This window comes from Aspergillus fumigatus, chromosome 8, assembly GCF_000002655.1.
Source record: "Aspergillus fumigatus Af293 chromosome 8, whole genome shotgun sequence".
Classification (NCBI taxonomy): domain Eukaryota; kingdom Fungi; phylum Ascomycota; class Eurotiomycetes; order Eurotiales; family Aspergillaceae; genus Aspergillus; species Aspergillus fumigatus.
Genome location: NC_007201.1, coordinates 964,016 through 990,442, shown reverse-complemented (window position 1 = coordinate 990,442; position 26,427 = coordinate 964,016). Strand labels below are relative to the sequence as shown.

General features: G+C 48.9%; 10 protein-coding genes and 1 non-coding gene across 11 annotated transcripts; 8 read left to right on the top strand and 3 right to left on the bottom strand.

Annotated features, from left to right (window-relative positions):
• Positions 1-587: 587 nt before the first annotated feature.
• On the top strand, positions 588-2,261 carry nop12 (rRNA-processing protein NOP12; the record flags this gene model as incomplete). Its single annotated transcript, XM_742154.1, has 2 exons — positions 588-713; positions 771-2,261. 2 exons carry the CDS (start codon positions 588-590, stop codon positions 2,259-2,261), a joined length of 1,617 nt encoding a protein of 538 aa, XP_747247.1.
• A 769-nt stretch (positions 2,262-3,030) lies between these two features.
• Positions 3,031-4,012, top strand: AFUA_8G04390 (uncharacterized protein; the record flags this gene model as incomplete). Its single annotated transcript, XM_742153.1, has 2 exons — positions 3,031-3,360; positions 3,467-4,012. 2 exons carry the CDS (start codon positions 3,031-3,033, stop codon positions 4,010-4,012), a joined length of 876 nt encoding a protein of 291 aa, XP_747246.1.
• Positions 4,013-4,083: 71 nt separating this feature from the next.
• AFUA_8G04380 (uncharacterized protein) lies at positions 4,084-6,857 on the top strand. The gene is made up of 3 exons (XM_077805302.1): positions 4,084-5,450; positions 5,546-5,783; positions 5,880-6,857. Exons 1-3 carry the CDS (start codon positions 5,287-5,289, stop codon positions 6,654-6,656), a joined length of 1,179 nt encoding a protein of 392 aa, XP_077661430.1. The 5' UTR covers positions 4,084-5,286; the 3' UTR covers positions 6,657-6,857.
• Positions 6,858-7,443: 586 nt separating this feature from the next.
• Positions 7,444-9,993, bottom strand: AFUA_8G04370 (GPI anchored serine-threonine rich family protein). The gene is made up of 2 exons (XM_742151.2): positions 8,686-9,993; positions 7,444-8,626 (listed from the first exon to the last, which is right to left on the bottom strand). The coding sequence occupies exons 1-2, from the start codon at positions 8,897-8,899 to the stop codon at positions 8,175-8,177; spliced, it is 666 nt and encodes a 221-aa protein (XP_747244.1). The 5' UTR covers positions 8,900-9,993; the 3' UTR covers positions 7,444-8,174.
• A 96-nt stretch (positions 9,994-10,089) lies between these two features.
• Positions 10,090-12,660, bottom strand: AFUA_8G04360 (CCCH zinc finger protein). Its single transcript, XM_742150.2, has 2 exons — positions 10,620-12,660; positions 10,090-10,541 (listed from the first exon to the last, which is right to left on the bottom strand). Exons 1-2 carry the CDS (start codon positions 12,504-12,506, stop codon positions 10,356-10,358), a joined length of 2,073 nt encoding a protein of 690 aa, XP_747243.1. The 5' UTR covers positions 12,507-12,660; the 3' UTR covers positions 10,090-10,355.
• An 84-nt stretch (positions 12,661-12,744) lies between these two features.
• Positions 12,745-14,178, top strand: AFUA_8G04350 (DNA-directed RNA polymerase III subunit RPC25). Its single transcript, XM_077805301.1, has 6 exons — positions 12,745-13,021; positions 13,096-13,194; positions 13,258-13,354; positions 13,410-13,496; positions 13,551-13,614; positions 13,673-14,178. Exons 1-6 carry the CDS (start codon positions 13,010-13,012, stop codon positions 13,887-13,889), a joined length of 576 nt encoding a protein of 191 aa, XP_077661429.1. The 5' UTR covers positions 12,745-13,009; the 3' UTR covers positions 13,890-14,178.
• A 418-nt stretch (positions 14,179-14,596) lies between these two features.
• AFUA_8G04340 (cystathionine gamma-lyase CYS3) lies at positions 14,597-16,587 on the top strand. Its single transcript, XM_742148.2, has 4 exons — positions 14,597-15,060; positions 15,132-15,217; positions 15,284-15,731; positions 15,784-16,587. The coding sequence occupies exons 1-4, from the start codon at positions 14,938-14,940 to the stop codon at positions 16,363-16,365; spliced, it is 1,239 nt and encodes a 412-aa protein (XP_747241.1). The 5' UTR covers positions 14,597-14,937; the 3' UTR covers positions 16,366-16,587.
• Positions 16,588-16,716: 129 nt separating this feature from the next.
• Positions 16,717-18,271, top strand: AFUA_8G04330 (protein-histidine N-methyltransferase; the record flags this gene model as incomplete). Its single annotated transcript, XM_742147.2, has 3 exons — positions 16,717-17,102; positions 17,252-17,548; positions 17,621-18,271. Exons 1-3 carry the CDS (start codon positions 16,941-16,943, stop codon positions 18,269-18,271), a joined length of 1,110 nt encoding a protein of 369 aa, XP_747240.1. The 5' UTR covers positions 16,717-16,940.
• Positions 18,272-18,503: 232 nt separating this feature from the next.
• On the bottom strand, positions 18,504-19,253 carry AFUA_8G04320 (putative NADH-ubiquinone oxidoreductase 178 kDa subunit; the record flags this gene model as incomplete). Its single annotated transcript, XM_742146.1, has 3 exons — positions 18,504-18,660; positions 18,731-18,975; positions 19,041-19,253. 3 exons carry the CDS (start codon positions 19,251-19,253, stop codon positions 18,504-18,506), a joined length of 615 nt encoding a protein of 204 aa, XP_747239.1.
• A 631-nt stretch (positions 19,254-19,884) lies between these two features.
• Positions 19,885-19,958, top strand: tI(AAU)7. The gene has a single exon. It is a non-coding gene (tRNA).
• A 264-nt stretch (positions 19,959-20,222) lies between these two features.
• AFUA_8G04310 (uncharacterized protein) lies at positions 20,223-26,002 on the top strand. Its single transcript, XM_077805300.1, has 2 exons — positions 20,223-24,390; positions 24,703-26,002. The coding sequence occupies exons 1-2, from the start codon at positions 21,860-21,862 to the stop codon at positions 25,583-25,585; spliced, it is 3,414 nt and encodes a 1,137-aa protein (XP_077661428.1). The 5' UTR covers positions 20,223-21,859; the 3' UTR covers positions 25,586-26,002.
• Positions 26,003-26,427: the final 425 nt, after the last annotated feature.

The window sequence follows — 26,427 nt, the reverse complement described above, 5'->3', positions numbered from 1 at the left end:
AAAGACATCGCTTCTTAAGAAACTGCGTTTTCGGAATATCGGGAAATAAATCACTCTTAGAAATGTGTACTTCTGTCTTCTACTCCTACATCCAGTCGCAATGTATTTGGTAGCAGCTTGCCATGAAGAGATTCCGGTGCCGGTGATATCATTGCCGCTAATTGCGGATAATATCCGTCCATGCCCTGTCTGTTGATCCCTACTTCTCTTCAGGGCAACCAGAGAGCTGGATTTGAAGGAGCCCTTGACCTTTTGTCCCAGTGTCAGGGTAAATAGTCCTGATATGCGCGCGTAAGAGTCTCTAATGAAAATAATAGAACAGATAGTCAAGCTCTATGACGTCTCCGTACTGTGGTCGCTGCGACTCTCGACATTGCCGATACGATAAAGCACGTGATCTTATCCTGCTTCCGTCGCCAAAATATTTTTTTCTTTCTGAGGCAGAAAAACTTAGTAAACGCAACGAAGAAAGCAAGTTAAAAGCGTAATTGCCTTGATAGCGTGAAATTCAGCGCACTGGCTTGACCTTCCTCATTGTCTGACGACAGTTTCAATCGAACGACAGAAATCCCCCATTCTGACTGAAGATGGGCAAGAAAAGTAAGGCTCAGTCGGACAATGTCTCGCAACCAGGCAAAACAGACGTTACTCTGCCTTTTTTGGGCGGAAAGGCCGCCATTGACCCAACAGTGGCCTCACTGTTCGAAAAAAGTGTATGTACTTTACCCATCACTAATAGAAGGCTCTTCTAACGCTCTCAAATCATTCAGGCCGGTCCAGTGAAAGCGCCATCGGTGCAGCCCATCATCACACAGAGAAAGGAGAACGGGCCAGAAGATGATGTAGAAAAGGAAGAAGACGATGAAGAAATTTCTGAGCTTGAGGAGGACCTGCAAAGCGAAGATGAAGATATGCAGGACGTCTCAGAAGTCGCCGGTGACGCTGAGAGGACGCTGGCCGTGGATACCCAGGCCCCTTCGAGCAAGAAACGGAAAAGGGCCCCTGCAGAAGATCTCGAAGAGACTTATATGCGGCGTATAGCGAAGGAGGAACAGAAGGAACAAGAAAAGCGTCGCGCCGAGAAGGCAAAGAGGCAGAAAGTTGAGGAGGGAGGAAAGGATTCTGATCCTGTGTCGGACAAGTCTAAAGACGGGAGGGACGAAAGTTCAGAGGAAGAGGACGAAATTACAGTCCCCAGGCACGAGACTCAGAGCGGTGATCCGGAGTCCAAGGAACTCGAAAAGAGTAACCGTACCGTGTTCCTCGGCAATGTCTCGAGCCAGGCCATCAAGTCCAAATCGGCGAAGAAGACCCTATTGAAGCATCTGGCATCCTTTCTTTCCACTCTTCCGGAATCTACAGGGCCTCACAAAGTCGAATCGATTCGGTTTCGGTCCGTGGCCTTCGCTAGCGGCGGAAAGGTCCCCAAGCGAGCTGCCTTTGCTAGACGTGAGATATTGGATGACACTACACCAAGCACCAACGCATATGTTGTTTACAGTACGGTGCAGGCAGCGCGGAAAGCACCTGCGGCCTTGAACGGCACCGTTGTTTTAGATCGACATCTTCGTGTCGACAGCGTTGCGCATCCCTCCCAGATCGACCACAAACGATGTGTCTTTGTTGGCAACCTTGACTTCGTCGACAACGAGACCGACCCGGAAGAAGACGATAAGAAGAAAAAAAAGAAGAAGTCGGGGCCCGCGGACGTTGAGGAAGGTCTATGGCGCACATTCAATGCTCACACCAAGGGATCTAAAGAACGGGCCTCGACCAGAGGCAATGTCGAGTCTGTCCGGGTAGTCCGTGACCGTACTACCCGCGTGGGCAAAGGCTTTGCTTATGTGCAATTTTATGACCAGGTCTGCGTGGAGGAAGCACTCTTGCTGGACGGGAAGAAGTTTCCTCCCATGCTGCCGCGGAAACTCCGGGTGACACGGGCCAAGAAGCTCCCCAAGAAGCGTGATGGCCCAGAAACTGGGTCTCACGGCAAAGCGCTGGGCGAGGGATTCTCGACGCTTCAAGGTCGTGCAGGTAAGCTCTTTGGCAGAGCCGGCGCGGCTAAGATGAAGGCCGAAGGGAGAAAGTCTATATCCGGGAACTCGGTGGTGTTTGAAGGTAATCGTGCCTCAGAGGGATCATCGCGCATCAAAATTAAGACTAAGAGTCGTGGCTCCAAGGGCAAGCCGAAGAACCGGAGCGCCAAGCGAGCTGCAGCGTACCAGGCTGCTGGAGGCAGGAAAGGAAAGATGGCAAAATAGGTGTCTCTACATGTATCATTTTCTTCCATATGCCCAGTGGGCCGTTCCTGGCACTGCTTACAACGAAGCGTAATTATGTCCTTACCGCATTGAGAAGGCCATTCTCCCGAATCCGAAACGGCATTATTTCGAAGTCATCACGGCGTTGCTTTTCAGTCAATATGGATATTAGAGGGCCGCCCACTAAGGAGTACGTGGATGGAGTAGTAAAAGAACCCATGGACAACATTGACGTCATCAGATATGCTATCTACTTCTTATCAACTGAACACAGAGGGATATCCCATTCAGATTGCCGAGTCTCCTCCTTGAATCCTCCGTAATATTCTTAAACATCGTCTCACTATTATAGTTCTAGTCCGTGGTCATTTGTGCTTCTACGCTACTGGTCAGGCAGATCGGATCAGGTACTGATACTTAAAGCATCAGAGGTTTGAGTTACCCGCAGTCTCCTGAACTCCCCGCCCTGGCGTGGGGAAACGGCAACTATTCTGGCTTCGCCTTTGGGGCACAATAAAGGCAAAACCGCCGTGGGGAGACATCTATGAGACTTGTCTATCTTCGTCCAAATCTATAGCCACCGGGTTTCCAACCAACGTTATCGTTGAGCCGTGTTATTCAACTGGACACAGGATAACTCCTTTATTATTGATGCCTGGGCTTGGCCGGCACATTTCTTCCAAAAGATATCGAATTACCGTCTACGTAGCCTTTTTTTCAAAATCTCTAAAGATACCCTTGCACTTTACGACATCAATTCCAGTTTCATATGATGTTTCCGTCCATTATGCGCCGCTTCCGTTCCCCTCGTCAACCGCCTTTTAATGACTCGGATGATACAAGCCCTTCTTCGAGCGAGCCAGCGCAAGACACAGCCTTGGATATTTTCTATCCCGGTGTATTTGATGTGTTCAAGGTTCGCTATATTTTGAGATGGAAGATCACCTCGGAAGGGTTGCCAATGGAGATTGTCGACATGATTATGGAGGCTGCCGAATACTGGCCCTCAATCGAGGCTCGGATGGACACAAGGACGATTATCAGACAGGACCATGACCGAGAGCTGCTACGAACGGCACCTTTATGTTATGATGAGGTGGTACGTTGCAGATCTTGCCTTGACTGCAGCCGGCGAGCATCTAAGCTCCACTTCCTCATTTTCTTCTATCTGTAATGGACACTGATATCTTATGACCTATCGTTAGACACTGGGAAGCGCATCCCCCGGAGTACTTCCTCATCAGACCGTACATCCCTGTCGCAAGATTGTTTTCAGAATCTTGTCCCATGACCAGGGCTGGGGTGGTGGTCCTAGAGGTGAAAGTCCGTACGATGGGTCATATACCTGGTTCGATGTCGAGGTCATACACGCAACCCCCCAAAAAGGCAGCGACCAAACGAATTCGCAAGCGTCCACCCAGTCCACTGGCCAAGGGGAGCGTCAGGAACCGATCGGTCCCCAACATTCACATTTCTTGCCAGGTCCTGGCAGAGTTCAGATGAACAAGACCGCAGTATCACAGACACAAGAATATACAATCACTTGGCACTACCTTGATAAAATCCAAGCCGAATCTACTGACGCCGAAGAAATTGAGCGTTCGCAAGGTCGTGGTCGGGCGACGCTGGATGGGAGTGTAGTCCGGACTTTGGGCGTGGGAGACTCCATTGCTGTCTGGGGGCGAGCACGATTTCCAGGATGGTCAAACCATGTTGAATTTATATCTGTCCGGGTATTCTGGGCCATGTAATCATGAAATGGCGAATGTACAGTCCTTTATTTTCAGTGTCCAAATGATGAGACCTTGTCACAAGCTTTCCGTGCATTACAATAATCGTAGCCCGAGCAGCTTCCAATAAAACAACACAGCAATGCAACAACACATGTCATATTGAGTATCGGTGGAACGATATAAAACCCCGGATACTTGATCAAACCCTAATGTAGCTAGCCGATGGATAGAAGTGGCTTCTACCCCTTGCTGGTATTATAGAGTAGACCCTTTAACTTGAACACCGCATCCTTCTACAGACGCCTGAGATAGCAGCAACCTTCCCAATTAGGCAAACAGTAATAACCTCATTCTGGTCAAAATCACGCAATCGTGCCAAGACTGTCCGTGCATGGTTCTCGCGTGCTTGAATATAAGGACTCTCCATCCTCCATCACTACCAGCACCTTTGGGAGCTGTTCCTTTTCCCATCATGAAGGAGATTAATGTCCGTCTAACCTGCGACGGTCATAATCCGTACAGTCATGAACCGCATAGGATCCCCTCGTTGGCCTCTTGATGACGGGCGTCGACGAGCACATCCCCCATGACAATTCTCTCTCTCGCTTGCTGAGCCGACGGGAAGCGTGTCGGTCGGCGATTCACTCGCAAGGCCCAAGTGGGGCCTGCTGCATCAGCTGCGAAACCCTCAAAGTTCAACCACTCAGCAGTCCGTTTCAGTCGCCGATTGCTCATCTACGCCCGGGCTTTCGACATCTTGAGTCTATGAGACCAGGAGTTGGGAATGGAGTATCCTAGTACCTTTGGGATTGTCATTACCGCATGATCCGTCGCTTCCCTTGCTCTCTATGGTCGGTTGATTACGTCCGCACCATGTGTTCTATCGTCCGAGATGCCTGATTCGCGTTTTCAAGCCGTTTCTGTTCCTCGTCCCCATATCAATGGACTGGACAAGCGGTAAACAGTGAATCCTGCCAAGCGTCTGCGATGCGGGTTCATTGTTCGCTGTTGTTATCTTGCGTCCCTTTGCTCGCCGTTTCCCAAATGTATATGATCACCGGGCTCCCCTCTTTCCTTAGGAGAAGGTCACGACGCTTGATAGCTGTTTTCACCGAGAAAAACGCCGAGCTCTGAATCAAACCATCTGGCAGAATCCCTCCTAATTCGCACCCTCCCTATGATTCCTCAGTACCTCCCTTGAGATATCTATGTGCGGTAATTCCAGAGTTGTCCTATAAAATCTGATTTACAAAGCCTTTTCTGCATCTATATCTCCAAATCGTTCAACAATCATGAATCCGCCTCAAAAGTGTGCTGCGGTTGTCGTGGGAGCTGGTCCTGCCGGTCTGGCCGTGGTTGGAAATCTGCTGGAGAGGCAGCTTGGTGGGAAAATTGCCTGGGTTGATCCCTATTTTCAGGCCGGACGTGTGGGCAGGAAATACCGCGAGGTTCCTAGGTGAGCACGACTATTCCCCAACTCTGTACACGCTTGGGCAACCGAGCAAGCTTGGGAGGAAGAAGTCTACGGCTGACTGTTCGAGTTCTTTCCAGCAACACCAAAGTCTCTTTCTTCCAAGCGTATGCCACAGGTGTCCAGCCATTCCGTGCAGTCATCAGTAGTACGCGCATGCCCAATGCTTTCACGACTCTAGCGAAACTTGACCAAGATCAAACATGTCTGTTGCAGCATGGTGCAGACATGGTTCAGGCCTTAACAGAGGGCATTGTGAAATCGGACCGGGTTGTACAATGTAAGGGTTACGTCGTTGCTGCAAATCTGGCGGAGAAGGTTAGTTTGATACCCCCGCATTTGGAGTACCAAAGGAGCGCAACATCAGAGAGGAATTGGATGGTTTGCTAATGCTTTCGTTTCCCGGTTCCATAGACTTCTTCCTGGACAGTACGGATCAAAAGTCAAGGGTCGTCCGACGAGTTTGAAGTTGAGACACCCAAACTCATCCTGTGTACGGGGTCGTCACCGACAACTGCTCCAATCCCTGTTCCTGCGCATAACATTCAGAGGCTGGACCTCGATATAGTTTTGAAGCCCAGTGAACTCGCCTCGTACCTTCCGCGAGACACGCCCTTGACCATCGCCGTTGTAGGAGCTTCTCATAGTGCCGTTCTGGCTCTGCTCAACCTGGTAGACTTGGCCCGCAGTTCTCATCCCCAGCTCCGCCTCAAGTGGTTTACCCGGCATTCTCTCCGGTATGCCGAGTACATGGACGGTTGGATCCTTCGAGATAACACCGGTCTCAAGGGTCTCGCTGCGGACTTTGCTCGCCAGCAGCTCGAAGATGAAGTTTTACCGACCTCCGAGGCAGGCCGTTTCATCACCAAGGTGGACTGCAGCAGTGGTAAAGAAATGGCACAGTTCAAGCTGCAGTTACCCTTCTGCACTCACATTGTTCAGGCCATTGGCTTCACTCGGGATCCGCTGCCAGAGCTTTCTGTAAATGGTTCGCCATTGCAACCGGACTTTGATCATGAGACTGGCGGATTCTACGATCAACGTGGACGACTCGTTAAGGGCTTATATGGTGCTGGTATAGCCTTTCCAGAGCGAACAGTTGATCCTCACGGTAATGTTGAGTATGCCGTCGGGTTCTTCAAGTTCATGAAGTTCATCAAGCGCGTGTGTCCCCAATGGGTTGCCGCATAGGACTGCCTTTTCTTTTTCTCTTCGGTCTGCATGACAGATGATGCCATGCTCCTTTCGGGCCCGCTTTCTCCAATCGTTAGTCTTCCTGTTTCAGACGCTCCATGAATCACCCTGGGAGCTGTGCTCCTACGGTGTTGTGAGTAGCACCATTAGCATTCTTAATGTTAATCAGAATTAATAAACAATAAGCTCAAAGTCCCTACCCGCTGAAGTGTAAGAACGAAGCACGGCATGTCGCACGACAGAAGGGTTCTGTCGGCTCCACGTGCTATTTCGTAGCAGCCTTCAGCCTCACAGGACGTCTGTGGGTAACGCGTAGGCTAGTTTACCAGGTATCCAATCACAAGCACAAGAAATCACAAGCACTGATCTATTCCTCTTCGGCCCTTCCGGCTTCTCCCATCATCCAAACTGGCAGTCCTCAGTCATCGATGGCTCAAGAGAAGTATTGAGGTATCTTACGTATCATACTTTCAGTATAACCGGTACGGTAAGATACAGTTCAAATAATAAAATTAGGTAGGTACATCAGTTGATACGAAACCACTGAAGATTGGAAGCTGCACGTACTTTAGGTTTTACTGGCATAAAACACAAGTCTCACATGCATAATGTAGACACGTTCACGGGAAATATGTGGGCTTGCCAAAATACTTCAATCCGCCAGAATACCGACTACTCATGGTTTCAGCGGATATTGATGTTTCAGCCCGTATAGCCCGTCGACGTGTGACTACTCCGTCGTGGGTAGGTAATCACCTGGCAGAAGATCAGCTCATAAGTTTAGCAGAGGCTGGCCGTAGGAGATAAGTGCATGAAATTGCCGAGCCATATTACATGTTCCACTCATGCCAATGGTTCATTTCGGCTAGAGACCCACAACCATCCAATGTGGTATTGCTGTGACAGAAATAGATGAAAATCGGACTTCAAAAACATCAGTTCGATTCCAAAATGTTTTGAACTTATCAAGGTAACAGACTATCGACCGTTTCCCTGCGTCATCTTCAACTCTTACTACTACTAGTGGTTCCTGAAGATCGTCGGCTACAGCAGAGCCTCATTGTCTCTTGAACGGGCGAAAAGGTTTAGATCCATAGAATATGCAAATGAGATTTACAAAACCTTATGTTTACTCGCCATGTCCTGTAAGCCGAAGCAAATCATTCATTACAATGGAAACGTATCTACATACCATACAAAAGTGTGCCCGAATAGACGCGAGTCCCTGGTCCATACAACGAATAATGACCATTAGGTTACGCAATCATGTAAATCCCCAAGCATCGCCGAAAAGGAATAGAGAGAATCGGACACGGAAAAAACGATGTTACACCTTTTCCATCCACAGGCCAGGAACAAACTGTAGATACCCAAGCCGGTCATCCAACCATATTCGAGCCTAAGCAAGTGCAAAGGAAAAGGAAATGGGCACGCCAAAAAAGCTATATATTTGAATGTGTCGAGCGTGATCGCAGTAATGTGACTCGCCGCCAGGATGCTCGCAACTTATGCTGCTTACATGAATGCAATCACACCCATGACGAGCGCCATCATACCACCGGAGATCCGGTTGATGGCACCGCCATTGGGGTCGGGGACCGAAGTAGGCGATGTAGTGGCGGTCGTGCGAGAAGCCTGAGTGGTAGTAGTCGAAGATTCAGTGGTAGACGAGCTGCTGGTGGTCGAAGAGCTGCTGGAGGAAGAAGCAGTGGTCGAAGTCACAGTGGTCATGGTAGGAGTTCCGCTAGTAGTAGTCGAGTTAGACGTGGTAGAGGCGGTCTTGGAGGTAGTGGCAGTTGCCGTAGCCGTGCTCGACGCGACACCAGTAGCTCCCGCAATCATGAAACGGTTCAAGTAGTTGGTTTCGGAGGTGTCATCATCAGAAATGATCTCAATGGTGTAATCAGGCCGAGAAGCAATGCTAGAAGGAACATTCCAGGTGTAGCTTCCTGAATTGGGAATGCTCGCTAGTGTACGTTAGTATATGCGCAGCGCTCCAGACTCGTTTCAACTTTTAGACACTTACAGACAATGGTTGATCCAGAATCAGGAGTGAAAACGTCGCCCCATTGAAGCTTGAGAGTGACAGTTCCACTGGTGGTAGGCTCCCAGCTCAATGTAGTGGGCTCACCAGCAGTGAACTGGTAACCGTTGGCAGGGATGTTAAAAGGATTCTCCTTGGAAGCAGCAGCTGCGATGGCCGCAAGAGCGCTGAGAGACAGGAAGATGATGGAACGCATGTTGACTAGAGTATATATAGGCTTTCACTGATGTATTATGTATAAATTCCCAAAAAAGAGGTAGCAAAGCGGGGGCGAAGATAAAGTATGCCGGAAGGTTGTAACGAAGGGATTTTGAATTAGAATATACGTATTCAACGAAAAGAATGGATTCTGACTGGTATAAAAGACAGACAGAAAGATGAGCAAATGCAAAGATCGACTACAGAGAGAGTAAGGAGAGAAAGGGAAGAAAGAGGAGAAAGGGAGATAAGACCGAGTAATAATAACCGGAAGAGCTAGGCTAGTAGAACCTACCTAACCTTCCGCAACACCCAAGGAACCTGGTCAACTCATCTCGTTTGGGGGGATCTGGGTAAACTAATGGACAGATTGAGATTTCACACCAGTAGTTAGACGGTGAGGAAGCCACGAGCCAGTCATCCTCGAGGAAGAGCCAATAGGACGGTCTCATCAACAAAAAGATCACAGCCCCCCGAATGAAAGAGGCAAGATCAGAATAAATGAGTATAACGCCATTGAGAAGGCTAATCCTAGCCAGACTTAGTCTCTCCTTCTCTAGCGAAAGGCATCTGTTCAGCTAGACCGAGTCAGTCATAGTTACTCACTTAGTCAAATATATAGGCCGCGAAGGATCCAGTAATTTCAACGGAAGCCCGGTCGGGGCCCAGCTAGTGGCCGCTAAGGTCGTAAAGGACTACTTGAAGGAGAACTAAATGATGCCTACCTATCAGTCTTGGTGTGTGGTGGCACGGGATTGGTCTATCCCAAGGGTCTTTGGAAAGCAGATGAACTGAGGACTTTAATATGCGTTGCTAAGAATAATCACACCTTACCTCCGATTCACAAAGTATAAGCGAATTTATGATCGTTTATTTCTGGTTACCCGAGCAGGAGATACCTAGCACCTGAAAACCAAAACTTTGTCGAGAGTATTCCTTAATTCTTGTGGTGGCTTTAAAATTGTAATACCAAATCACAAAATATTTCGCAGCATCCAGATACATGCCGGTCACTTGTAGTCAACCTAGGATGGCCAAGGAAGGTGTTCAACCAATATGATCATCCCGATACAGGTTGTAATATCTATGGAGTAACCGACCCCGTACTAGACTCATGTTGAAGGGGGTCGGTTAAGATAAAAGTACCAGGTTAAGTAACTTACGGTACCGGTATGAGGCTTTCCGTATTATGACTTTCAATACGACTTCCAACCAGGGACATTCGCGATATGGTAACCTAGACGTCCTTCTAAGAGGGAAATTTTCTCCTGGGGGCCATGAAATAGTCGGTGGTAGACTTCAATTCGATCAACTTTCAGGTCTATCGTCCTCTGCTCCGACCGTCTCATTGCCCAGGCGGAAAGGCTCGAGGCTCTATTTGGTTTTGAAGCTAATTCGGATATAGAGTTTATGTACAAGACGCTGATGTTATATAGAACGTGACTTTGCAGCACCTAGACAGCAGCAACTGTGTCTTTCGTCTCCTGAGAGTCCCGGCTCTCATCTTTGTTCCCATCGCTATGAGAGTGTCCAGACGCCCTTTCCTCGGCCTCTGGGGCTTCCAGAAATCCGTTTTCTCCCAGCCATACAATCACTTCCATGGCTCTCCGATCTTCGTCCTCTTTTTGGCGCTCGAGCAGCTAGAAAGTTGCGTGTTAACCTTTGAATAGCCAAAAGAATGCCGTCTTCCTTCTTTGCTAAAGACCAAGAATACTTACAGCTTGGAAGAGTCCCCTCCGTCCTTTTTTCTCCACCGACTTTGTTTTGGGGCCTCTTTCCGGCAACTCGTGTAGAAAATGGCACTTCTCCCCGTGTAAGCAGCGCCTATTGCGCGCGAAATGGCGACACACTTTCTTCTTATTGACTCGAGGCGGTGGTGCTACCCGCTCTGGCCCCTCACGGCGCGAAGACACTTCCTCAGGGGCCGAATCATCGTCGCTCTCGTCGGAATCCGAAGAGATGTCAGATCCACTTGATGACGTCCAGTCACTGCTGTCCGAATCGTCGAAAGATGATGCGGCGGATTCCTCGTTTCGACTCTCTACCGAGTCACCGGGTTCAATCTTTGTTACCACTGTCCCATGGGCCATGGATGCGATAGAACTCTCGGTAGGGACAGCCACAGCCTCCGAGTTGTTGTCCTTGGAGCCGACCATCTCCACTTTCTGACCAGATTCTGGGTCCGGCTTTTCTGCAGCGACGGAAGGTTGAATTTCAGTTTTCTGCGTTGCAGACTCTGACCCTCTTCTCGCCTCCATGGCCACCTTCTGCAGCCTTTCAACTTCGAGCCGAGCCCGCTCGGCATCCGCCTCCGCTTTGGCTACCCGTTCCTGCTCCTTTAGCAACTTGCGTTGAAGCTTATCAGCCTTTCGTTTCGCCTTTGCGGCCGCATCCGCCGGATCAATGACGCTCTCTGGTCTATCATTGGCGACCTTCTGGGCTCGTCTTTGCTCCTGTCTCTCAATCCTTTTCTTGTTCAAAGCTTCTTCACGGGCCTTCTTGGCCTCCTGCATAGCCTTCCTCTTCTCTTCAGCCTTTGCTTGCGTCGGAAATCGTTTCTTCCGTTCCTCAATCCATGCGGCAATGTCTGTGGGTGACTGAAGTGTGGACGTCCGTCCTTTATAGGTGAATCGCAACGGCACTATAGCACTGGCAGCCGCAGGCGCCAACCTGGATTCTTCATCCACGTCGTCCTCCTCACTCGATTCATGATCCTCGGTTTTGGGTGTAAGCCCTAACTGGTTGTGTTTTCTTTTCTTTTTTCTTGGATTTGCAGCATCAACTGCCGGAGGAGGTTTCACAGGCAGAGGGTTGCCGAAGCTTGGGACCGGAGGCGGTGCAGGAACGGAAGGTGCAACCGTTGGCGGTTTTCCTCCAAATGCCGATGCATGATCCCGTTTTCCGCCGTGTTTCATTGAGTTTCCATTAGAGGAAGATTGATTCTGGTGTGTGCTAGATTGCCGCGGCGTCCATTGATTGCTACGCCGAGGACTAGCAAAGGTTCCTGTAGGTGGTGACGCTTCAAAACCCCAACGCATTGGAGGACTCATCATCGGCGCTTGTACAGGTTGAGGAGTATGTTGACTCGAGTGCATGACAGGAGGGTACGGAAGACTTGACTGTGCATTTGAGGGGGCGTAAGCTGTATCATAGCTAGGTTGGGGCTGATATGGAGATCCGAGAACGACTGGCGGCTGCGAAAAGCGTTGAGGGGATGCGTACGAAGATGTATTGGACTGGTGTTGGAAACTTGGCGACCCTAAAGACGCTATATGTGGTGATGGATTATTGCAAGAGCCAGTAGGCTGAGATTGAGGCGTAAAGCCGGTATAATTTATCGACCCGTAACCGAAAGATGACGGCGTAGAGGAATAGGTCGGGGTATGGTTGGCATGGTGGGTAACAAAGGAGCCTCCCTGACCCCCTCTATTCCCAAACCCTCTGCCACGACCTCTGTTGTGCCCTCCGGCGCCTCGTCCACCTCGCTGACCATAAGAACCGTACCCGTACTGTGGAGGCCCAGACGGAATAGTTGACTGAGGTGGCTGCTGTTGCTGAGGAGGGGGAGGAGGAGGGGGAGGAAATGAGAATCCCTGGGAGCTCATTGTGGGAAGATCTCTGCAAGCCCTCGAATGAGTGACAGCATCGATGCCATCCTCTCACACCATCCCAGAGACCTGAGAAAACCTCCGATTACTTCTGATCTCTTCTTTAGGACCAAAGCTCTAAAGTTGTTGTTCCGTTCCGAGACCCGAACTGTCATTGCCCTTACTGTAAAGTGGAGAAGTCACGTGCTAACTTCTGGCTATCAAGTGGAGGAGGAAAAAAATTAAGAGCAACCAGGCCGGATCCGCAACATGCGATTGGTCCAGGCATTTCGCGATTGACTTTTGAACTTCTCTTGCTACATATTCAAATACACTTCTATGATGTTATGAGTCTGTGATTACTGGAAACATAATTTAGAAGGGGCGGTCTCAGCGTCCTGCATTGTTAGAATGCAAGTTTTGTCTTGCCGCTAATCCTCTCTGCGACTGTGTGGAAATAGAAACTACATATCGTGATCGGTGCTCATGCGATACCTCGTTCCCCTGTAACATATTCGAAAATGTTCATTCTTGTCAGTTGAGAGACGTCCTTGATCAAATACAGTTCAACTTGTCCTGGATACACAAGCTGACTGCAGCGAGGCAGACAACCATCTCAGATCTTATCCAGATCTCTCCAGAAGACTTCTCCAAGTACAGCGCTGTCGCAATCGAGGACAATATCAACGAAAAGTATGCAAATAAAGTACGGTGAAGTCATCCTGATCGATGTGGCAGTCGCTTTGACTGACATGGTTCGCGTGTGCAGGTCATTCAAAAAATTGGCCTTTGCATTGGATTCTATGACTTGTTAGAATCGTCGGATGGATTAATAGGCCATGGCACAGGTTTGGTCAACGTAAACGGTATGTCTGGAATAATTTTTCAGCTGAAGATAATTGCTTTACTGATTCTCTGTAGTGAAATTCCGGCTCATCGTCTTCCGGCCGTTCAAAGGAGAAATCCTACTCGGCAAGATCTCTAGTGCTACTCAACAGGGGATTAAGAGTATGCAACTGCTTCAAGCTCGCGGTCACCATGCTCATGCTAATACAAAAGCAGTTGGTGTAGAATTTTTCAATGATATTCTCATTCCCCCGGATCTTCTGTTGGATGGCGCTCGATTGTAAGCAACCGTCTTTCTCCAGACTGTCGCAGGTGCATACTGGCTCACCAAGAAACAGTGACATTGCCGATCAGGTGTGGGTTTGGGAAAATGAAGATGGCTCAACCTTCTACTTCGACATAGGAGAAATTGTCCGTTTCAGAGTTGAGATGGAGGAATGGCATGATCAGATTCCTAATGCCCCAGATCTAGGAGACGGCACAACCATTGAACGAAAGCCCCCCTACTCCATCATAGTATGTGGCCATGCGTTTCGATTTCAGACGGAACGTTAATTTGGCTAATTGTGAGATTCAGGGTTCGATGCAAATGGCAGGTTTGGGACCCGTGTCCTGGTGGTGATGGGAGAGTTGATTAGTAAGGGTACTCCCATATCTTTCTATGTTGTATTTTTGTACACGCCGGATGATACAATGGGTTGGAAACGGAGTCGACAAATGATTCCTATCATTGGCGTTGCTAGAATAGAGGACAGGACAACACTGAATGTATTGTATGAGATAATAGTCAGAAAATGACTACAAAAGTCCAGAAATGACGTGATTCTGATCCGAATGAAATTGTACTACTCTGTATGCACTTAGTGTCAGGTAAAGTTGTACTCCGCAGTACAAATAGAATGTATCACGTAGGCTTACCATATTCGGGTCTGTTTGTCATCAACCGGGTTTATGCTAGTTTACCTATCAGCTTACTATTTGTGGATTGTGATCATTATTCAGACTGAAGGATGGAGATACCTAGTATCTGTAGGCATGAAACATCACTGCATGGATCTGCCTGTCAGCAAGCAACAAACCTACCCAATAATCTATCAAACCTGGGTGATATCTGCAAGATCCACGTTGTGCTGGATCTGATTATCAATTGAATCCGAATACTCGGTTAGTGCCGGGAACGTCTGGTTCAGATGGAGACAAGATCCGCCCTGTAGCCTTGAAGTGCAACGTAAAAGAAATCCCGAGAGAGTTTAAAGGGAAAGCAAAAATCGGAGTCCGAAGGGCAGGGAAAATAATTCAACTTGTAGTAATCAATAATAATGTGTCTGTGTTCCTCCGTCGCACATTCCAGTTCAATATTTATCTGTTATTATTAATTGCAAATCGCTGACTCCTATAAACACGAGGACGCTGGACCGACACCCTATTGGATTTCTTCTCTTAAAGTGATCTCATATAACGTCTCCTCTGACTGATAACTAGATCGAATAAATCGGTTATTGTTAAAATTTCACCCTCCTATATTCTTTCTCTCTCCCACTTTCCTTTCTCTCCCTGATTGTACCAACCCTCAAATCGTCTTCAACGTCGTCGACCGTTCACAATGACTGCATCTTCCAACGGTCACGCTCAGAATGGCGAAGGCGCACAGGACCGCCGCTTTGGCACATTAGCTGTCCACGCTGGATCGCCTCATGATCCCACCACTGGCGCCGTCATTGCTCCTGTGAGTTCAAATGGATTGCGCTGCATCCTTCGATACTTATGTAGAAGGATAAGAACTAATCACCAACGTAGATTTCACTCTCCACAACGTTTGCGCAAACCAGCGTTGGTAACCCCGTCGGTCTCTATGAGTACACCAGAAGCGCAAACCCAAATCGGTAGGTGGCTGCCCCGAGACACAGTTAAGGCGATCGTACGAACGAATAGATGCTAATGTTTCGTAGTGATAACTTTGAGCAAGCTGTTGCGGCCCTCGAACACGCAAAATATGCACTGGCCTTCTCATCCGGATCGGCAACTACAGCTACTATCCTCCAGTCCCTAGCTGCAGGCTCTCACGTCGTCTCGGTATCCGATGTCTATGGAGGAACCCACAGATACTTTACAAAGGTTGCCTCGGCCCACGGTGTTCATGTAACATTCTCGCCTTGCATTGAAGTTGATGTGGAGGCATTGATCCGCCCCGGCGAGACCAAACTGGTCTGGATTGAGACTCCATCCAACCCCACACTTGGCTTGGTCGACATTCGCAACGTAGCTGCTGTTGCGCACCGGCATGGCATCATCGTTGTGGTTGACAACACCTTCATGAGCCCCTATGTCCAGAATCCCTTAGATCACGGAGCCGATATCGTCGTGCACTCGGTCACAAAGTATATCAACGGTCATTCAGTAAGTTGTGACGCATCGTTTACGGGCAAGACGGTTTACTAACCAGATATAGGACGTTCTCATGGGCGTCGCAGCCTTCAACTCTGACGCTCTGAAGGATCGTCTAACATTTCTGCAGAATGCCATTGGGGCCGTTCCATCTCCTTTCGATTGCTGGCTCGCTCACCGTGGCCTCAAGACCCTTCATCTGCGCGCCCGTGAAGCGACGGCTAACGCTACAGTCGTCGCCAAGGCTCTCGAGGCGTCGCCTCACGTTATCTCTGTCAACTACCCGGGGCTTGACTCACACCCCCATCGCGCCATTGCTATTAAGCAGCACCGCCAGGGAATGGGTGGTGGTATGCTGAGCTTCCGTATTAAGGGAGGCCAGAAGGCCGCTCACCTTTTCTGTCAATACACCAAGGTCTTTACTCTTGCTGAGAGCTTGGGTGGCGTGGAGAGTCTCTGCGAAGTGCCTTCAAGCATGACACACGCCGGAATTCCTAAGGATCAGCGCGAGGCTGCTGGTGTCTTTGATGACCTCGTCCGCATGAGTTGCGGTGTTGAGGATGCCGAGGATCTCAAGGCCGATACGCTCCAGGCTCTTGAGAAAGCTGTTCTCGCTAGCCAGCAGTTGGAGAACGGATCTTCTTAATTTTTCTTTCCATTATTGCTATTGAATTCAGACATAGACGACACTATAACGCTGAAATGATAGATTCTGCCCAACATACGAAGGCAACCATCACGTTAATGGTAATGGAATTTCGATCTGAGCGCTGGCCCTAGACTATCCAGCTTCCACCGAGAATTTAGCACAGATATTTCTTTCGAATAGAGAAACCTTAATAGATTACCTTACTTCATGTTTGCTTTACGGTTTACGATTGCGATAAATTGCCATTGTATCGTTAGTAGTTGGTTAACTATTTATTGAGTTATGTTAGGTATGCTTAGTCATCAAAATATTCCTTAAGTTCGACTTAGCGAATTCTTGGATCATATCAAGAACTAGATGCCGGAGCTGTCACTTCAATTTTTGTTAATCGAAGGCAATTCGTCAATATTTCCATAAATGTCTGCTGAATACAAGTACATTTGGTATATTCAGAATTCATAGAGGTGTTGTCATATTGTGATCAGCTTCTCCCAGACAATAGTCGGATAAGTTGTTCAAGGTTGATCGAATTCCTTGCTTAAGCAGCAAAGGAATAAATCTACAAGCGCGCAATGACATCAGCGTTCAGCTTTGGTTTCTCTGGGGATGACATTGACATTGACGAGGACGATCTAAGTGGAATTGATGAGAGAGATATGAATGCTGTGGAGGATGCCAGCAAGCAGCTCACTGGAAGATTAATGGAACCCCAAAGACATGATATGGGAGAATGGGTAAGTTATAAGTCACTCTTGGGAAGTTGGGTAGCTACCGACGGGTCGCGCTCGAAGACAACGGATGAGATGAATAGGGAGAGAGGAATAGCAGACGACGAAGGATAATTCATGTTCGACCACATATGCTCAATCTAACCATGTTCTAGATCTCTACATTGCCATCGCAAATATCATACAACAAGCTCGTAATAAATGCATATCATGGAGAAGAGAGAACATTTACGCTTGCACGCCGAGAAGTCTTCGACATCCGGACTCAGCTTATGGCCGAGGACAGTGCAGACCATGAGAATGAGGAGCTTATCTCTGGGCTCGAGGAAGGGGATATTAAGCCCAATTTCTACGAAGGTGGCTTCAAGACATGGGAGTGTGCGGTGGATCTTGCCAAATTGGTTGCTAGTGAAGATTTGTCCCATCAGGATAAGGACCAGCACATTATTGAGGTCCGTAGTTTGTCCAACTAACCTACTTCGATTTGCAATCATTGCTCGAATGGAAGCTGATGGAAAAAGTAGCTCGGTGCTGGCACTTCGGTACCGTCACTGACTCTCTTCGCGCAAGCACTGCGTCGACCGGACTCAGCGACGAACAAAATCCATTTCACATTTGCAGATTACAATTCTGCCGTCCTCCGCCTAGTCACGCTTCCAAATCTGCTTTTGACTTGGAACTACATAGTCATGCATCGGGATCCGCCTTCGGCTGAGGACACTTCGCCCAGAGACCAGCCTGATGAAGAAGAATTAGACATCACGCCTGAGCTCCTGGAGAGCTTTCAGAAAGATCTCGCAAACAAGAAGATCACCTTCGAGTTCATCTCTGGTGCCTGGTCCTCCGCCTTTGTTGACCTGGTGTTCTCCAGTTACGGACAGGGCAAAGGGAAAACATTGATTTTAGCGAGTGAGACGATATACTCTCCAGCATCTCTGGAGCCCTTCTCCGAGACGTTGATTGCCTTGCTTCGCCGGTCTGAAACCGAACAAGAGCGGAGCAAAGCCCTCATAGCGGCGAAGAAGGTCTATTTTGGCGTGGGAGGTGGAGTAGACGAGTTCCTGATGGTGTTGAAAAATGTCAATGGTTATGACCTCGATGTGGAGGAACAGGTGAACATCAACTCGGAAGGTGTCGGTCGAGTGATATTGAAGATTACGCTCAGGAGTACATAATCACTGCATTGGGATGGGGCATATATAAAGGCATAAAATCAAGAACTACCAGGCAATATCGACTGGCTTTTCATCGTAAACTGCGGTAAAGCGAGACTGGTTAATGAAACGGCAAAATGAACCGTTAACGGGGTTACCATAGATGAATAAGTAATATGTACAACACGCCCCCTTGTCATGCCCGCTACCCAGAATTGCTCTAAGAAGATCTTGAAGAAAGAGTCAATTTTGTCTAGTCATATAGAGACACAACTTTGCCGTCCTTCATCCGAGCGACGCGGGCCTCTTCCATCTGCTTGTTCTGCTGCTCGTAATGAGCAACAACAGCACTCAGGTCCACGGATGAACCAGCAGGGACATTGTAAGGAGGAGAGGTATTGAAGTTGACTCTAGAAAACGCAGAAAACCATACGTTAGCTCGTACATTGGGCGGGGCATAGGGAACTCATATGAACATACTCGGGCTGCTTTAATTCGAAAGTGGCTCGAGGGCCCTGAGACTGAAGCAGGTGGCGATCCTGAGCGGCCTTCTCCATAAGTGCTGTGTGAATAGCGTTCCTCTCCTCAAACAGCTTCTCCGAAGGAGTCCACTTTTGGATGAGGTTGGAGATCCACGACTGTGAGCCCGATTCCTCAGCGGACTTGCTCAGGCGGTAAAGAACGTAAGCGGAGGCAAATGCACCGATGGTAACATAGAAGCTGCGCTGTAGAGATGAAAGAGTTGTAGTCAGTGACGAGGATGAATTCTGTCGTGGGAGGTCGAACATACGCCGAAGCTCTCGTTCACAGGCTCGGCATGAGCGGCATGAGACGCAAAGCGACGAGGCTGCTGATTGCGCAGCAGCTGCCGCGCCGAAGCGACTGACTGTCTGGCGAAAGACATGTTGTGCGGAAATACAATTGGCAATACCAATTTATGATGGTGATGCTGTCGCCAGATGATTTGAGGTTGAAAGCCGCCCGAGGGCGGCTCGCCGGACATCACATGACTCTACCTTCTAAGCTTAGCGCAACCTACGAAGTCTCCTGTACCTACGGAGTAGTACTCCGTATAGCTCGCTGATTCAAACTAGACGATCAATGTCTACTAGAATACTGGTGAGACAGGAGTATGCGAATAATACTCCTTCGCTGTGAGAGGTTTCAAGTAGATTAACTTAGCAATCTTTCACTCAATGACTGGTATTACCATGTTAATTTCGATACCTTCTCTGTGCCAACGACGGTCCGAGGAGGATCCCTCCCGCGGAGCTGTTGGCCCTATATTCCCTCGAAAGAATATAATACTAGGCAATCTGTTAGAGTGGGGTCGAAATAGCCTACAGTGTCACTATCATTGAAGAAAATGGTCGCAAGGATGTCCTTCCATCTCCGTCAGTATCTGGATGGACGTACACTGGGATCCGTCAAGTTCACCCATCGCACGAATTTGAGGCAAGCAGAAGTAATTAGGAGAAGGCCCATACCTCAGGACATATCCAAGTCGCCTCAGACTCGCAGCAACTCGGTCAGATCGGCCGCTCCTCTGCCAAGGCCATTCTAACATTTCCTTTCTCCCCTCCTCTTGAAGAGCTAACATAGTATTTAAGAATAATACCTTGGTACATCAACCTGGTCCTTTAGCTCAGTCGGTTAGAGCGTGGTGCTAATAACGCCAAGGTCGCGAGTTCGACCCTCGTAGGGACCAAATTTTTTTTATTTCTTGGGACATGTTCTCTATGTAGTCAACTGCGATGCAAGCGGAAATGCATTGGCATATTCTCAGTCAAATCGCATAGCCAGAATTAACCAGGAAGTTTGCCCTCGTCACTTAATACCGCTATTGGCCTCCAGCCTCCTGTTGTTGGCCCTCTGATGTCCTATTCTTGGACCCTAAAGCTAAACCTATCTGGCATGGAATGGATGTAATGATACTGTAGCCTAGATAGTTGTCATCACCACACTCCCCAAAGTATTTGGGCATGAATAATCAGAGGATACTATGTAGTAAAGGATAACTTCTCATACCCAACTACTGATGAACCAAGGCTCAAATCGTATTTCTGTCTTCTTTTGTCGTTCCAATCAACGGTCATATAAACCCAGCCACCTCGACCGCCTGAATATGCTCTCAGCTGTCCAAGCGACCAAAAAAGAAAAAAAAGGCAGATTGCTATTTCAAACGCATCAACACATGCCGAAGTGAAATTAGTTTATTGGGGCTATGCTTCGGATTGTTCTAGCTCCATGTTATCGAACCTGAATCCTGCTCCATACACATAAAAAGGCGGGTCTCTGCGTTGTCACACTCACAATGGTTGCTCTGCAATACACACCGCACTACAGGTGGTACTGGTAAACTAGACTGCTGGATTGTCACTACTTTGCTTTGAAATGCTAAACGAGTAACTAACTGCCTCACATTCGACTGGCGCTCCCCACTGCTCCCCACTGGCACATTGTTATTGGGCTCTTCCCTGTTACCAATAAGAGAGGCTTCAAACGTCTGGATATCAAAGGGGACATGTCATCGAACTCCATCCTCCAGTTGTCTCTAGCATGGAAACCCCACATCCTTTTCCCTGCCTCTTGATCTCTCGAGTACAGGCAGCTACTTGCAGGGCACGCATGCCTGCAGTTTCACCCTGGGAAAAATGAAGCACCCAAGGACAGAATCCAACTTGATCGTGTGTTGCGTGTGAACTTTGACAACTTATTTCCCCCCCGCCACTTTCAATCGGTTCGAGTTGCAGCCTTCCGAGTTGCCATTCTAGCTCATGATTGATCCTCCCACCCAGGAAGATGCAGTCTCATTTTGATGCCCAACCCACTTCACTTCACCAAGATCGTTCAGCCATGCAGGTCGGGAACCGACGGCTTCGGACCCATCCTTACGATTACCGCTTTAGCACCCAAGACCGGGGCGTTGAGATCGCCTAACTACCAGTACTCTGGTGTGACTCGAACGACCCATGGATACTGATTGGTATTGGACTAAGGTTCGGTCCGCTTTCTGCCTCGTCCAGCCTCAGAGAGGCTGGTGGAGATCCTTCTGGTGTGTAAGAGCGCTGTTTTGGGCTTGATTCCAGACAGGGTTATTAGCTGGCTTGTTCTGCTCTTTGGATTCTCCTTCATTAATATCTTGTCCCACGCATTTCAGTTGCTCCCAACACAGCGCAGTGGGCGTCAGGCTCAGTTTCCAAAATAGTCTGCTTGCTTGCAGAGCAGGCTCCTGACACCGTGTGATACGGTCTTAGTGTGGCCCAACTATTTGTTCTCACATCGCGCCTTTACTGCGCCTAGGAATTCATCACTCTGTTCCCCGAATGCATGCTTATTTTTACATCACTTCCATCATCGCTTGATCTGATCACTCGCCTTCCTCCGTCTGATTGATCAACTCTGACCTATAGCATTCTGTATCCATATCAAGTCAGTGTATATTTTGAGACCCCGCCGAAGCGCGCTTGCAAATGTACAGTTCTGAAGCAGCAGCAAACCCAATCCAGTATCTGCTGACACAGTTATCGTTCCTACATCAGAAATCAGCCTACTGGGGACACGTCTTCTCCTACAATTAGCACTCGGCCAACGCCTCACTCCACCACAATGGCAGGGTCGGGCAAGAAGAGCAAAGGCAAACCTGGGGCCAAGCAGAAGAATAAGAAGGGGAAGAACCAAGAAACGTCTGAGAACCCATCTGAAACCCCTTTTGCCGAGAAGCAAGACCAACAGACACATCCGGAGATCGACAGTGAAACTCCTTTGGATCAAGAGGGCCAACCATTACAAGCAGAGGTTGAAGCCGAACCTCAACCTGCTGAAAGTCAAGGATTTGAATCAAACGTTCCTCTACAGTCTCTCCCGGAACCTGGCCCCAACCACGGACAGGCCCCGGAACAAGTACCAGAACTGGAGCACCCTCAGCCTGTTGCAGCAACAGCCTCGGCTGTGACTGAAAATTGGGAAGACCCTCAGCCATCGACGAACCTGGACCAAGAGGGCATCTCGAGTCAGCCGCAGACTTTGAACGATGTGCAGAACATTCTTGAAGCGACTCACGAGTCCATCCTGGAGGAATTAGCGGCATCGGGCCCTCCGACAGAAACAGCGGCCGTTGAGACGAATCCAGAGCCTAACCATGGTCTGAGTGGCCAAAGTGACGCTGCCGAGCCCCCAGAACCGACCCCAGTCACAGCACCTCAGACTCCCATGTTTCAAGAAGCAGCAGCTGCTTGTCCGTTACCATCGCCATCCCTGACAGAAACTGAATACATAGCGGCGTCTTCTCACTCGAATGCTGCTTCCCCAGCGCCCAATCCTTCCCCAGAAGCCGAAGCCGAAGTCAATCTCCCAAATCCTCAACAAGAGCCTACTCCACCTGCGGACCAAGCTGTTTCGCCAGCACCGGACCCTGCTTCGTCCTCGCGGCCGCTATCTCCTGCACCTGTAGCAGCATCTTCCGAACCACCGGCGTCTTCGTCTGTTCTCCAGACTGCCTCTCCTGCCCTAGAGGCGGATGCGTTTCATAGTGCATCTCCTGTAAATCATCCTGCCTCTCCTGCATTTCATACAGCATCACCTGCATCAAAGCCCTCCTCGCCTATCCCACAGTCTGCATCTTCTCACTATAGAGGTGCTTCGCCCGCCATGGCGAACCCAGCGTCTCCCGTGCAGAGATATTCCTCGAAGCCCGCCTCTCCCCTTGCAAAGGCCAGCAGTCCGCTTACTCGTCCTTACGTGTCTCCAGCGGTCTCGCCTCACGCTACGCCATTCGGACCTCCGCCGCCAGCTCCCAGCGTGCCTCCCTCAATCGCTCCTGGCTATGCCACTGCTTATCAATCGCCTGCGATGAGTTCTGCTGGTTACATGCCTCATTATGCTCCTTACTATCACCATCCTTCTCCAAATTTGCGTCCTACTCCTCGCGGCTCAATAGATCCTCATTATGTGTCGGCCTACCAAGCCATCCGGGATATGGGGTTGCCAAATGGGCACGGTGTGAATGACAGGGGAACAATTTCACCCCCTCAAGAGCAGCATGACGAGCCTCTTGAACTCCTGCAAAGAATCCAAGAGGCTATCCCGGACATCAACCGCTTGCTTGATGGGTACAAGAACACAAAAAGCAAGCTTGCAGCTCGGGAGGCTGAGTTTAAGCAGATGGAAACTCAGCATGAACAGGCATTGATGCACAAGGATTTCTACATCGAAGCACTGCAGAATCAGATGAGAAAAGCAGCGAACGAGAGTGCGGAGGAAGCAACAAAATTGAAGAACACCATAAACGAACTCAGAATGGAACTAGGCAACCTCGAGGAGAAGAGGAAGGACATTGAAGAGAGCCTGGCGGAGGCGGAAAAGTTCAACCAGGAGCTCTTGCAAACGAAGTCTGAACTGGAAGGGCAGGTCGCTACTCTGAAGACGAACATCAAAGAAGCGCAGGAGGCGCACGAGCAAGAATTGGAACGTCAGAAGGAGGAGAGGGCGGAAGCTCTTGCAAATCAGAAGCAAGAGTTGACTGAGCTATTTGAGGAAATCAAAGCCGAAGATGAGAAAGCGGCAGCTGAAGCTTTGGCAGCTCGGGAGAAGGAATTACTCGACCAGCAAACGACGATGAAGACAGAATACGAGAAGGAGAAACAACAACTACACGAAAAGCATGACGCCCTGCAGTCTGAATTCGACTCTAAAGTTACTGAACTAGAATCGAAGGAAGCCGAACTGGCCTCCACAAAGGAGGAGCTTGACTCCAAAGTCGCGGCGTTGGAGTCGACCAAGACCGAGCTTGATGCCAAGGTTGCGGAGTTGGAGTCGACTCAGGCCGAGTTAATCTCCACAAAGGATGCACTCGATGCAAAGCAGAAGGAGCTGGATCAGAAGGAACAACGGTGGACTGATGAACGTACTGAGTTGGAGGCTCGGATTTCCGCCAAGTGTGAAGAGCTGGCCAACTGCGAGCGCGAGAACAAGAAACTGGAGGAAGATAACCTGCTCAAGGAGCAGCAGCTAGAACATGCAGTTGAGGGGATGCGCGCCACAATCGACAATTTGGGCAAGGATTGTGACAGGCTGAGGAAGACACTCCACAGCCTTGGAGAAGCAACTGACCTCAAGAGCACCAAGGGAGACTCATTCTTGTAAGTGACCTAGTGCATTGAGATACCATCTCATCAGCGCCAGCCTGCCTTTTTGTTTATTGATTTCTCCTTTCTGTCTATATTCTCTCTTTTTTGTCTTCATTTCTACCACTCTTTCTTCGTTTCTTTCAACCAGACTGAAGCTCTACGCTCTTTTATGTCTCTTCTTTCCTTTGTCGATGTTCTTTCAGCGCATATACATGTCTCATGACACTTCCTTTGTCTCTTATTGTTCTCGTCTATAGAATGATCACGATGAGATGTTGGTAACGCTATAAATGTACCTGTTCTGATAAGAATCTCAAAATCTAGTTTGGATTGTTTCGACCAGCTCTCTCGTCTTATCGTTTCCTTGTCCAAGGAGCATTTCACGTACCTCCCGATTGATCCTCCCAAGGACATCTTGTCTAAGATTCCTCCGGAGCTACCGTCGTTCCTTGATAATACGCCAGCATCGCGGGAGCTGCGTTCGGCATATGTACAGCATGTCATCTCGAAAACTTTGACCTACCGGATCTTCCAGCCGTTCTTGTTCACTCTGGGCAGGCGATATGACAAAGCGGACACTTTCTTCCAGATGCTTTCGATGGACATTCGCCGCAAGTCCGTCAGACGGGAAGCATTCTGGCGACAACAGACATTAAAGGCGGCGTATACCACGTCGGATGCGAAACAGTCGATCAACGTCGTGGCTGCGGTGATTGTCGATGAAATCATCGATCTTATCAAACACTTCGCCGACCCACGACATCTCGATTCCCTGCTCATCGGCGTGCGCAAGATCGTCAAACTCGCGGCCGAGACCTGGAGGCTCGCTCGTGTCGAACGAGAACTGATAATAGCTAGCCTTCCGGCTCCAGATGCCGAAGCTGTATCTAATGACAGCTGGGATGAGTACGGGGCCCCAAAAGAGCGCAACGTCAGTTTGGGGAATGACCCCAGCCGACATGTCATCTTGCGGACTTTCCCCCAGATTACCCGAGAGGCTGCACACGAGGATTTCGCCGAGGATGAGGAAAAGGCCAGTCCTTGCACGTACTCGAGGGGAATTGTCTTGTACTCTGACTCCCCTGTTGTGATGGCTCGTCTTCAGGAGCTTGCTAAGAAGTCAACTGAAACACTGGCCAGCGGAGAGGATTCGCCACGTCGCGGCTCAAGAGGATCGCTCCGCTCAGTGGAAGTCACTGCTCACTGATAACTGCTCATCTCGAGATATTTGAGCTGATGCTACGGATAGAGAAATCTTTTTACGTGTCTGATAATCTGTTCTTGGGGCGATCCTACATTTTTTTCTTCTATTTCTGTCTTTATTCTTCACTTGACCATTATCTCTATGGTCCTCTGGAGCTTAATTCTCCTCGACCTTCCTTCCTTTTAATTCCCTTTATCCTGACTATCATTTTGTTCCAAATTTTTCCGACTTTCCTTGCCTCTTGGTTTATGGAGAGTCTTATGCATTTCTATCTCTTCTTTATTTCTGTATTTTGTTTGTTTACCTTCACTTCTAACCTATTTCGGGTATATCCGCCCTCATGTCTTAGCTCAACTTTGTAACTACGCTGTTTCTGTGGATTCAGATATGCCTGACTGTCTTTGGAGCAGCAGGCCCCTTATTTTTTTCCCTTTTTTTTATTATGAGTTCTATGAGCTTGGTTATTCTTATTCAGGGAGATGTATACATGGCTTTTAACGGGGAATGTTTATTTATACTATTTTCAGAAAAGCTGCCTTGTCTGTCACGCTGTATTAGGTTTCATGATGCATCCAGATTTGTAAATTCAAATCACTGCCTCTTCCTCCTGGTCAAGTTCCAGGGCTACTCTAATCGTTTCAGTTGAGAGAATCATAGTATCGCCCTGTATACAGTAGGAAGTGGTCGTCGTTTCAGAGCTCAGCACCGCCACCCCTCGTGATGTCAGAGGCTCAAAGCCGATTAATGGTGGGACATCTAGACAAGATGGGCCTGGCTACTTGTCTCAGGGCATAAAAAGCTTGTTTTGACTTCACTGCTTGTGTGTGGCTTCAGTTGTCTATGCG

Coding starts and splice junctions, on each gene's coding strand:
- AFUA_8G04380 (XM_077805302.1), top strand. CDS start 5,287: ATGAATCCGCCTCAAAAGTGTGCTGCGGTTGTCGTGGGAGCTGGTCCT. Junction 5,451..5,545: donor AAATACCGCGAGGTTCCTAG/GTGAGCACGACT, acceptor AGTTCTTTCCAG/CAACACCAAAGTCTCTTTCT. Junction 5,784..5,879: donor CTGCAAATCTGGCGGAGAAG/GTTAGTTTGATA, acceptor CCGGTTCCATAG/ACTTCTTCCTGGACAGTACG.
- AFUA_8G04370 (XM_742151.2), bottom strand. CDS start 8,899: ATGCGTTCCATCATCTTCCTGTCTCTCAGCGCTCTTGCGGCCATCGCA. Junction 8,627..8,685: donor TTCTGGATCAACCATTGTCT/GTAAGTGTCTAA, acceptor AACGTACACTAG/CGAGCATTCCCAATTCAGGA.
- AFUA_8G04360 (XM_742150.2), bottom strand. CDS start 12,506: ATGAGCTCCCAGGGATTCTCATTTCCTCCCCCTCCTCCTCCCCCTCCT. Junction 10,542..10,619: donor GGAGGGGACTCTTCCAAGCT/GTAAGTATTCTT, acceptor GCAACTTTCTAG/CTGCTCGAGCGCCAAAAAGA.
- AFUA_8G04350 (XM_077805301.1), top strand. Junction 13,195..13,257: donor ACGAAAAGTATGCAAATAAA/GTACGGTGAAGT, acceptor TCGCGTGTGCAG/GTCATTCAAAAAATTGGCCT. Junction 13,497..13,550: donor TACTCAACAGGGGATTAAGA/GTATGCAACTGC, acceptor ATACAAAAGCAG/TTGGTGTAGAATTTTTCAAT.
- AFUA_8G04340 (XM_742148.2), top strand. CDS start 14,938: ATGACTGCATCTTCCAACGGTCACGCTCAGAATGGCGAAGGCGCACAG. Junction 15,218..15,283: donor AGAAGCGCAAACCCAAATCG/GTAGGTGGCTGC, acceptor AATGTTTCGTAG/TGATAACTTTGAGCAAGCTG. Junction 15,732..15,783: donor AGTATATCAACGGTCATTCA/GTAAGTTGTGAC, acceptor AACCAGATATAG/GACGTTCTCATGGGCGTCGC.
- AFUA_8G04310 (XM_077805300.1), top strand. CDS start 21,860: ATGGCAGGGTCGGGCAAGAAGAGCAAAGGCAAACCTGGGGCCAAGCAG. Junction 24,391..24,702: donor ACCAAGGGAGACTCATTCTT/GTAAGTGACCTA, acceptor CTCAAAATCTAG/TTTGGATTGTTTCGACCAGC.